An 11,316-nucleotide genomic window follows, 5' to 3' on the forward strand; every position below is an offset into this window, starting at 1 on the left:
ATTTTCATTATTTAAACTAACACCTGTCATTCGTATTCGAATTGTGTTTTTTCAAGTTAGGAATTTTAGTGGAAAGAAATGCAAGACACGTTTACAGTTTTAAAATAAAGTAATTAAATGCATGATTTGCCATTGGGATCTTTGCTGTTATTCCATTTTATTCCAAATGCATATGGGGGTAGTCAGAAATTAGGTAAAGAGGGGGCGAAATCAAGGAATGTGGGATTTCTGTACGGGCATGTTTATATATCCCGGAAAGGTGGGATACAAAAATATATATTCCAGTCATTATATTGTACCCTTCCTCCATAATTGTGATACATGTATGATGAAACACAAGACAAACACATTCCTTACATTAAAAATTATAAACATATTGAGCCCATCAAGGCCGTAGGTACAAGTCGTTATTTTCTCCTCAACAATCCGCCCGGCTGTTTTGCGGTAGCTCTCGGTTTAATGGATTTTTGTATTTTGTACTATGCCATTTACAATGTTTCATCAATGAGATATATATTTAATCACATCAGACTGAATGATGTTATCGAATAGCTTTACAAAATAGTTTCGTATTTTCCTAAATACAGAAAGAAAACCTTGGTCTAAGGATACACAATAGAAGATTAACAAACATGGTGACTCGCCGGGTGGAAGCGGCACTCGGTTTAATTGTGTAGGTTTTTTTAAAAGACTATATAGCCTTTACAAGTGTTTCATTGATGAGAAATATTTTTAATCAAATCAGCCTGATTGATGTAATCGAATAACATAACAATATTAGCTTTGCATTTTCCTAAATAAACCAAGGAAACATCGGTCTATAGATACACAGAATGATATTACTTAGCATATGGTGCCCGGCTGGATTGGAGTAGGCACATTGATCTTCTAGGTGTACATGTGTTCTTTGTTATTTTTATATCCACAAATCCTTTTTTGTAAAGTTTCTTAACGAAGCCGCGAAAAAATAAAGCATTCGTGCAAAATCAAATCATATTTGAAGAAACATGGATGTAACCTTTACTGTACTGCTTTTTTTTTCAATTCTCTGTTTGTACTTGGCTTCATTGAGTACTTCGTCTCTATATTATTTCTCTTCATTCCGGAGCAACGCACGTACGAGCTTATGAGTAAATAATATACGAGTATAATACACCCGCACGTACGTCTGTAGAGTTGCCAACATATGCTACCGTGATGGAAGCATGATCTATTGGTGCAAAATTGTATGAGCGTCATACATCTTTCTCATTCTGTTTTTCGTATCATATAACTTTACTCGGTGTATCAACAGGCCTCTACATTTCTTAATTTGTTATAACCGGTTAATACCGTAAGGCGATTTAAGCTGGGAACTATTTTGTTCAAATAGCCATGGAAAATGTCAGCCTCCCATCAGCTAGCAAACCATTACCCGATGAAAACAGCTATGACCATCGCTACTCAACATTTCAATTGGCAATGCTATCGCTCATCTTCTCAGTCATCATAACTGTGACTGTCATCGGGAACATCTTGGTGATCGTTGCCTACATTCGAGATTCACGCATACGAGCGACCGTGTCGAATCTGTTCATCCTGAACCTCTCCATCACCGATGTCCTCGTGGGTGTGTTCAGTCTGACCTTTAACCTCTCAAGGTTCATCAAAGGCTTCTGGCCGCACGGTGAGATCATATGTAAGCTGTGGTCAGTCTTGGACTATTCGGTGGTCAATATCTCATGGCTCTCTATTATCCTTATCAGCCGGGACCGCTATCTTCTGGTGAGCATGGGTCTGAAGTACCAGAACTATCAGACTAAGAAGCGAGTTGGACTGACCCTAGTTGTCATTTGGACCATCGTGGTTACTTTCTGGGTTTTGGTAGCGTTTGCCTGGAGTCCTATAACTGGGTCATACAGCGTGAATTACAAAACTACCTGCTTCATGGAATATCTAACCAATCCTATAGCGCCGATTTTCATAAACCTGGTCTATTTCTGTATTAGTTTCGTCCTCGTTTTTGTCATTAACATTGCTGTCTACTTGAAAGTTCGTCAAAGGTCTAAAGGAACTGTAGGACAGGGTCCGCCAACAAACCAATCAGCAGAATCTATGTCTCGCAGGAACAGTGCCTGTCGAGCAGTACTAGTTGGAGAAAGTCACCTTGGCGATCCCGGGACAGCTAATCCAGGACAAAGTGGCCCAGGTAGTTCAGCCGATATCACTATACATACCACTGCCGGACCTACCACATCCCATTTGGAGCGAGCCGTCCCCGGTAACAGTGAAAGGGCCCAGAAGGTGAGGAATGATCGGAAGGCACTTGTCAAGCATCAGAAGGCTGCCGTAGTCTTGGGCATTCTTACAGGATGTTTTCTACTCTGTTGGTTGCCCTACATAGCAACAAGCGTTATGTTCTCATTCTGCGGAGACGCATGCATACCTACTATTTTGTGGGAGATAACCGAGGTTATAGCGTGGTGTAACTCCACGATCAATCCATTCATATATGCCGCCACCAATGTACACTTTCGTAAAAACTTTAAACGCTTTTTGTTCCTTGATCGATGGACCTGTAATGGGATTGGGCAGAGAGATAATTGATATTTAGATCAAAGGCAGTTGTTCGGCAGTTATAAGGTCTATGGATCGAGGATGTTATGGCGTAGGTTTAGAAATATAATCCAATTTGCAGCATGTAAGTCGCATTGAGGTTTATCATGCCCTATTACGCAGGTGACGATATTCATGATAATAGCTCCTCTTGAATCCACGTACATTCTTTAAAGTAACACCAAACAAATTTAAGAGCTGGAGTCTCAACTGGGATTTGTTTTTTTCAAGCAGCTGCCGATTTCTAAGGATGCACAATAGAAGCTACATTTGTGTTGTTACCTTTGATGTCCGAGGTTCGATGCCGCCAAAATCATGATTGGAATGCTTGAGTAGTATTTTTTTTCTCACAAAGAATTATATTTCACTTTGTATTTTAACTACCAAGGGAAAAATCGAACAGATGATGAAATATGAACATAAAAGCCTAATTGTGTCAGGAAATTTGGTTATATTGTATAATAGCAGTATTAATTTATGAAAAAAAGTAAACTGTTACAATCCTAAAAGCTGCAAATCGACACTTTTCCGATTACTTCCGGAACACGAAAACAAAATAAAATGAATTTGTTCAAGTACAGTTCTTTATTATGTTATATGTCAGATTAGTGCCCACACATGCCCAGTCGAGCCATTTTGATTAATATTTCAGGAAATTTGGCTCAATTTCCTTTTGCTTGCCTCCTGTACAGTTAAACAGGATTATTATCAGATAGGTGAAGTTACATATCAACAAAATCCTCCTTTTTGCACCGAAAACTCAAGCTTTGCTATTTAATATTTTGTTAAATGAGGGGAACCACACGTTTTATGGTATTTTTCATTTTAGAAGGTCTGACAGGCAAACGAAAAATATGAATGAGTATGCATACAAGTAAAGTTGCCTCTGCTCTAAGTTGATGTTCATGCACAAAATAGATTTGGGAAAATGTTAGCAATTAACTGGAAAAGTTTAAGTTTTATGGTATTCGGCCAATTGTATTTTTGCAAACATTTTCGAAAGAGAGCCATTTTCGATTTATTGTCTTTTACCATGTTTAGATAGCGTTACCAATGGCAAATAATATCTGTTGAACTGTTTTGTGTGATCTGCTTATATATTTTGTCGCGCCTTGATCGGAAGTTTCGGACACGTGCGCATTATAAATTCATATTATTATTATTATTATTATAGCCTGATTTTATCCCGTTTAGGGGTATCGTTGTTATAAGTAGGAACGACGAGCTTAGGAGCTGAATTAAAACTGTGGTATAAAAACACTAATTAATAATATTTTGAACTTTTTAAACAGCGCTTTTTACAAAATACCTTATTTATAAATGCTTTAAGCATGTTGTTATTATTATACTATTTCTATTAAATATTAGTATTATTATAGGTATTATTATTATCATTTTTTCTTACGATTGTGATTATGAGTAAGATTATTAATATTATCATTATTATTATTATTATTATTATTATTATTATTATTATTATTATAAACAAAAATAAAATGTGCAATGTTTTTCAGCAAATGATTAAAATGTCAGCAGTTAATCTTGGATGTAAAGTATTTTGATTCATATCTGAAACTGGATCCACCTGCTATTCATATCAACAGTTGACTGATAGGGAATCAGACAATACCAAAAAAAATGTGTTTTCTTCTAGATCAAAACCCTGTTTCCATTTGGTAAGGCTTTTACATTCGTTCACATTATGTTTCAACAACGACTGGTAAATATGAAAACATCCTTTTTTTTCATTTTCAATATTAGAAGTAATTCTTCAGATATAATACATATAGAGGGTTCCATCAATTTGTGTATAACATTATGTTTAAAACCCGCCCGAATAGCATTGCTTAAAGGACATACAAAGTGTTGGTATGGGGGTTATCAATTTAGTTCAAATGAACATGTTGGATGCATAAGCGATCCTACAATATTCAGTGATCGTTGTCGTGGTTGAAATCGGGTCTAAAGTTATGGATTTGTAAATAATTAACTCTTTGTGTTGTATAGCTCCCTCTCAAAGTCAAAATATCAATTAAGCTATAAAACAATGTTTCTTGACTAAAATCGACCTATTAGCTATTCCCGTTTAGAAATTATATATCACAACTACATAGCCTAAGATTTTCATGTGTGCAGCTACCTTTAACCCATTGTAATGATTACAATTTATTTGTATATCGAATTTATGTCGACATTCAAATTACGACAGAAACGAACCATCCGATTTCAAAATGTCATTCAGCGTGTTTCTATTAGTTATGCTGAATTTGATCCGGTATATATATATTTATATGTTTTCCAGAAAATAGTGAATAATGCAAGGGAAGGGCAATTTTTATCTACGCGTATTATCCGGGAAAATACACTGCTCCGATTTGGGGTTTTGTAGTGCTACATGATCTTGAAATTTTCTACATGACATTTTGAAAGCAAGCCCTTTCTGTGAGCAAAAACAACTGCAAATTGTATGGTACTTGGTGAATTGGGGAGGCTTAAACTTGAGAAATATATCGTAAGTAGAATGGTCAACTTCTGGTGTAGGATTATATAGTGGGCATTATATAGTGGACAATATACATTTTCTGGTAAGGTGTATATATTATCTTAAAATTACTCTTTGAGCAGAATATCTTTCAGGCACCTTGGTTAAAACAAAATCAAGCTGACTCTGGATAATATGGGGATGTCTATTTTATGGGAAATTAGTGAAAATACTAGCTGTGAGTGGGTCAAACAAACTTTGGAACGTCGATTGAAAGATTATCATGCTCAGTATTGGTATGCTTGTGTGTACGACAATTTACATTGTAATAAATATCGAATTTTCAAACATTCTTTATGTTTAGAAAGAAACTTAATCGATGTCATTAAAAAAGATCGGACAATATTAAGTTGTTTTCGCTGTGGAAATCATTACCTGCCGATTGTAGCTGGTAGATATTCAAATACTTCCAGGGAAATGAGGCTTTGCACGCTCTGCACTTTGCGATCGCTTAGGGATGAGTTTCATTACTTGTTTACATGCCCTGTCTTTCGTTCAGACAGAAAATTGTTCATCGATAAATATTTTATTGAAAAACCAAATACACTGAAAATGGATCAGCTTTTTAACTCCAATAATGTATAAACACGTTTAAAGACAAGAAACAGTTATGGTCATGCGATTGCATTGTGAAAGAAACGTTGTGGAATCTATCAGAAAAGGTCGATCATCTAGCTTATAAGTAATGGTGCACTGTTCTGGAATCATCGTAATGATAAGAAATTTGGACCAGTTTTGATAAAGTTACAAGCACTGTACACAGAAATATGTATATGGGACTACGTGACACGTGCGCGATATCTATCAGGTCCAAATAGATATAGCAATTTACCAAATATATCAATAAGTAGGCGGCTTCTCGGCAAAGTTTTGTACCATCATGTATCAGTAAAAACATATTCTTTCACCTGATTGGTAATAAGAGCTTTCATTTCATTTTTTTTTTGAGAAGGAGGTGTTTCCAAAACTGGTATTTACCTTTAAACATATTAAAATTCTGTCGAAAAAAATGCTTCGTTTTCATTTATTGAAGTATGTGCACAAAATTCAATATTAACTTCATGTTTCTCTTTTTTGTCTTATATGAAATTATTAAATTGATCGGCCTATCAAGAATAAGTTCAGTATTTCATTAATTCAAACATCAATTTACGGGTGCCAGGAATTGTAGTTATTATCATCGTTTTTATTTTTAATAATTATAACTATTATTATTAATATTGTTATTATCATTACAATTATTATTATCGTCATAATTTTTCTCATTATTGTCGATAGTGAGGCTTTGTATTGATTAATATTGATTCGATTTTAATTGCTTATTTTACAGTGTTAAATTGACATACTCAAACTGATTGTAAACTTCTCCAATACGCCCAATGTGGGTGGTATGAAAATAAATTGTCATTCTCACTGTCATTGTCATTGTCATTGCAGGTTAAAAGGCCAGGAATACAAGTTCATCGAACTTAAAGGTCACCGCAAAGTATTGTGGGACTGCTAGGTCAACATGGGATTTTAGTGTCGGATAAAATATTCTGATCACGTGATCACTCCGATTTCCGGTCAATCGGAACGACGTGAGTTTCTAGTTACGTTATCCGATTAGCTTCCCCTGCATTATCATTCTAAAAAGAAGGATAATTTTGCCCGTGAACGCATCACAGCTCTTACGGCCATTATCCGGATAATGGCGGAGAAAGTCAGATTCTATTAGGCAAAATGTATCCCTTAATGGCCATTAACCGGATATAATGGCTTCTAATAGAAACACGCTGAATGTCAAACTATCTGAAAGAAGTGCTTTTTGCCTTTTATGATCAGGTTGGAATAACTGTAGATAACTACTGCATGTCAACCTCTTTGGAGTTCTCTTAAGATGAAAATGAAAAGATTATACAATATATTTCACAATTTCGTATGAAGGGAGTTCTCTTTACCAATCAGTGTGTTTATATTAGAAGGCATTATCCAGTTAATGGTAGCCTATAATCTAGGCGGAGTGCCGAGCTTTTTTCTTTGCTGCTAGACTAACCTTAAGCAGAACGTCTGATACGGCGAGACTACGAACCGTGAGCCGCGAAGCGGCTCACCTCCTATAATCACTGGTCTAGCTTTAGTCGTTTTTTTTTTATTTTTTATTATCGACCATGAATCCGTGGCAGTTTTTCGTACGAAAAAACCTCATGAATACGAAATGAACTCAACCAATCAGAAACACGTATGGAGAAGAGTCTATGCATATGCATATTATAAATCACGTGACATTACGTCATTTTCTTCATCCAAGATGGCGGGTAGTTCATGCGACGACGATCTTCTGCGAGAAAGTTTATCATATGCGGCCAACAAACTAGGCATTCCTAATGGAAAATTCAGAGAACTGCAGGAATCCGCTATTCGTAGCGTTATTGAAGCCGGCAGGGATATTTTTGGTTTTTGATTTTTGATTTTTTTTTGGTCGAACGTAACATAGGTGTACCTTATTTGGTAGGGCTGTTGAATGATTGATAGATCCGCCATTTTGAATATATATGAATATTGATTAGCTAGACCAGTGATTATAGGCGGTGAGCCGCTTCGCGACTCACGGTTCGTAGTCTCGCCGTATCAGACGTTCTGCTTAGGGTTAGTCTAGCAGCAAAGAAAAAAGCTCGGCACTCCGCCTAGATTATAGGCTAAGTTAATGGCCGTTAGGGATAATGTTTTCCTAATAGAAACTGACTTTCTCCGCCATTATCCGGTTAATGGCCGTGAGAGCTGTGACGCGTTCACGGGCAAAATTACCCTTCTTTTAGAAGGATAATGCAGGGGGGGGGGGGGGCTAACCGGATAACGTAAGTAGAAACTTACCCGTTCCGATTGAGTGAACATAACGGAGATAAACCGGAAATCGGAGTGATCACGTGATCAGAATATTTTACCCCACAACTAAACTCCCAGGTTGACCTAGCAGGCCCACAATACTTTGCAGTGACCTTAACCAAAGGCCGATGAATTTTTATTCACGGCCTTTAAACCCGCTTAATTGGAGCAGTGTAGTTATCCGGAAAATACGCGTAGATATAAACTGCCCTTCCCTGGCATTATACACAATTTTCTGGAAAACATATTAACCGGATCAAATTCAGGATCCGACAGAGGCAAACACGGTGGAAGGAAAAATATGACAAGTAAGGTTTGCATCTAATTAGTCATTAATAAATCTTCTGATCCATGATATCTTAAGAGATTTCATACGTATGAAAATATCTGTCATTTTTACTTCACCATCCTTACACAAATAACACATTTTTGCAGGTTTATCACCTATATAAACGAGTAAAAACATAGATTTATCTCTCTAATAATTTGTGAGTTTAGTACTGGAAGTGATAAAAACACTTAGTTTTATTTCGGTATAAATAACGGATTAACAATGGTTACTCGTCCCAAGGGAGTCAATGAGTTTTTTCGACCATGTGTCATGTGACTCTTATTTCCTTTGATCTTTTGATAAGTGTGTTAACCATCTGTATATAGGTACCTAAAATAAACTTCAGATATCCAGTTCAATTTGTGTTTGTGTAAATTTCTGTTTTAAGAGACCTATGCTTCCCGATCCATATACCTTGCGCTTTTGCTATGTTGATTTTGAAACTGGACATATTTTCCAAGTCAACAAGTATTTTAAGGGCACATTAAGCGGGTGTCATCTGCATATTGCGACAGTTTGAGTATTTTCTCATCATTGAAACTAACTTGAAACTAACCCTAAGGTAAAATTCAAAGAAAATCACAAATATGTCAACTAATGAATCACTAGATACTGGTAAGCTAACAGATGGCCATCGTACAAGTTTTAGGTCAACTACATATCGGGTGATTTATACAAATACAAATACAACCACCTCCATAGCAGCTGGGATATACGAGAGATTCGCCAGAAAAATAACGATGTTTCAATGACGTCACAATTTGGACCAATACTGCCCAAGCAGACGACATCCCATAAAGAATGTACATAATTTCAAAGCTATTAATTGTCAAATTATAATGAGTTTAGTGTATATAAATCTAATAGTATTTCAAACCATTCAAAAGGGAAAATGACACGATTCTGATAACTAAAATACTTTGCTTGTAAATACACAGGATAGCAGTTAATTAACAATATAAAAAACAAGACTTTCAAATTGAACCCCCCCCCCGGAATGATATTAAGGACAAAAACAAAAACATGCACGGGGTTTAGACTGAGGCAATAGCTTATACATTTAGCCTGACGGTAGTGAAGTAAGAGAAGGAACTCAAGAGAAAATGAAAACACAGCGACTAAAAATGTGTGCGATGTAAAGGGACATCGTCTGCTTGTGCAAATCCTGTCCATACTGTGATCTCACACATCTCAGCAGCGTTCGGAGAGCTCTTCAGGTGCTATGTCGGGGCTGTATTTAAGCGTTTTGTAATTTACAATAATCATTACTTCGAATGTTTCCAAGCATTGAATGTTGTTAACCTTGTCGAATCAAAGTTTCAACTTTGCAATAATGACAATAAAGTTAGTTTTTTAAAATCAATGAATATCTACTTTAAGAATCGAATGACGCATCAGGATTCCAAGTATTTCACTCAAAAAAAATGGTACGAAGGCAATTGATCTCCCTGACGACGCCCTCGCCCAAACAAATATCTATCTATACAGTCTCCGATAAGTAGGACATACTTCAAAGAAGCATTTTCATCAAACAATTTAATCCTTTTCTGAAATGTTGAGCCAAATTTAAAGAAATCCAAACCTTTATAGAGGAATTTATGAGACACACAGTCGAATGCCTATGAAATCCGAGAGAAGGAGTGGAATGGAGAGGCCCAGAGATATAAAAATGAAGAAAATAGTATCAGTAAACTAAATGATGTATACAATTGTATGAAAACATTCCATTTTTGATGGAAATTTCCTTTTCCTCTCTCAATAGTTCCTATAATTGTCATACAGGCAATTGGCACTTAGCAGGAAAAAGATAGTGATAAAGAAATGCTAATAAAATCGATTCAGAACAGTGCTTGTAAAGAATTCAAGCATACGGCTGCATTTTCAGTCATTCCCATTTCTATAGGCAATCATTTAAAAGAAGAAATGTGTGACAATTACCTTGGAAGATCTTCGTCTCGAATATAAACACAGTTTTTTTTTCTTCATCTACCATATCCATCTATACATTTTCGAAATCTTTCTCCAATTAACATGTACACAAATGTAGGAAAGAAAATAGCCATAATGTTAAGTCTCATAAACAAGGATACAGTTTCAGTCAAATGTACTGTGTACACCCTCGCCAATGATGGTTCCAATTTATTCTCACTCTTGCTCTCTTCGTATAGAACAGATGATTTCAAGCACCATTGTAAAAGTTACTGTTTCTATTTGTGTAGAATTTTGTTCTCTAGTGTCTGTCCTTTTCAATGAAATCATTATAAAAAATGAATGTTGATCTATCCTTCTACATGTATCTCCTTAGCATCATGGTTATTGAGACTATGCAGTATAAACATATGTTTTTTTTAAACTGACATATCATCTGTATGAACACCGAATAATACTTGTTAGTGCATAATATTGAAGTGTCTCATAATAAATAAATGCATCCTGACATTCAATTTCTTACAACAGTCATTAGATTCAGTGCTGTCTCATATGACTGGTAATTAGGTCCCAAGATTATTCTCAGAGTTCTTTTTTGCACCGTTTCTAGTCGATCTACTTGTTTTTTAGTTAGGCCTCCATTCCACACCGGCGAGGCATACTCTACGAGGGGTAAAGGAAACCAGTGTAGATGGTACAGAGATCTTCGATCGGCAGTCCGTGACCTTTCAAGATCCTACTGAGGTGTATTCTTCCATTTGCACGTTTTATCATGAAATCAACATGATCACTCCATTTTAAATCACAGCGGATATGGACTCCTAACAATTTGACAGACGTGGATTGCTTTAGAGGTTGTTGATCAATTTCCAGTGACAGTGGTGTCGGAGGACTTTTTCCTAAAACACACCTGCATACTTTCACTGCATACTTTCATTGTTTGGGTTGTTCTAGTTACACACACTTCACAATTGTTTCTCCCAATCAAAAATGAAAAATGAGAAGAAAAAAAGGGGTTTCCTCCTAGTATATTAGTTTGCTTTCTCTCTGATTA

At 36.0% G+C, this 11,316-nt stretch overlaps 1 protein-coding gene across 1 annotated transcript; it reads left to right on the plus strand.

The window, feature by feature from the left end:
- The first annotated feature begins 1,374 nt into the window (after nt 1-1,374).
- LOC100890316 (histamine H3 receptor-like) lies at nt 1,375-6,641 on the plus strand. Its single transcript, XM_030983805.1, has 2 exons — nt 1,375-2,435; nt 6,575-6,641. Exons 1-2 carry the CDS (start codon nt 1,375-1,377, stop codon nt 6,639-6,641), a joined length of 1,128 nt encoding a protein of 375 aa, XP_030839665.1.
- The last annotated feature ends 4,675 nt before the right edge of the window (nt 6,642-11,316 follow it).

The sequence above is a fragment of the Strongylocentrotus purpuratus genome, unplaced genomic scaffold (genome assembly GCF_000002235.5).
Source record: "Strongylocentrotus purpuratus isolate Spur 01 unplaced genomic scaffold, Spur_5.0 spur5_scaffold_13, whole genome shotgun sequence".
NCBI lineage: Eukaryota > Metazoa > Echinodermata > Echinoidea > Camarodonta > Strongylocentrotidae > Strongylocentrotus > Strongylocentrotus purpuratus.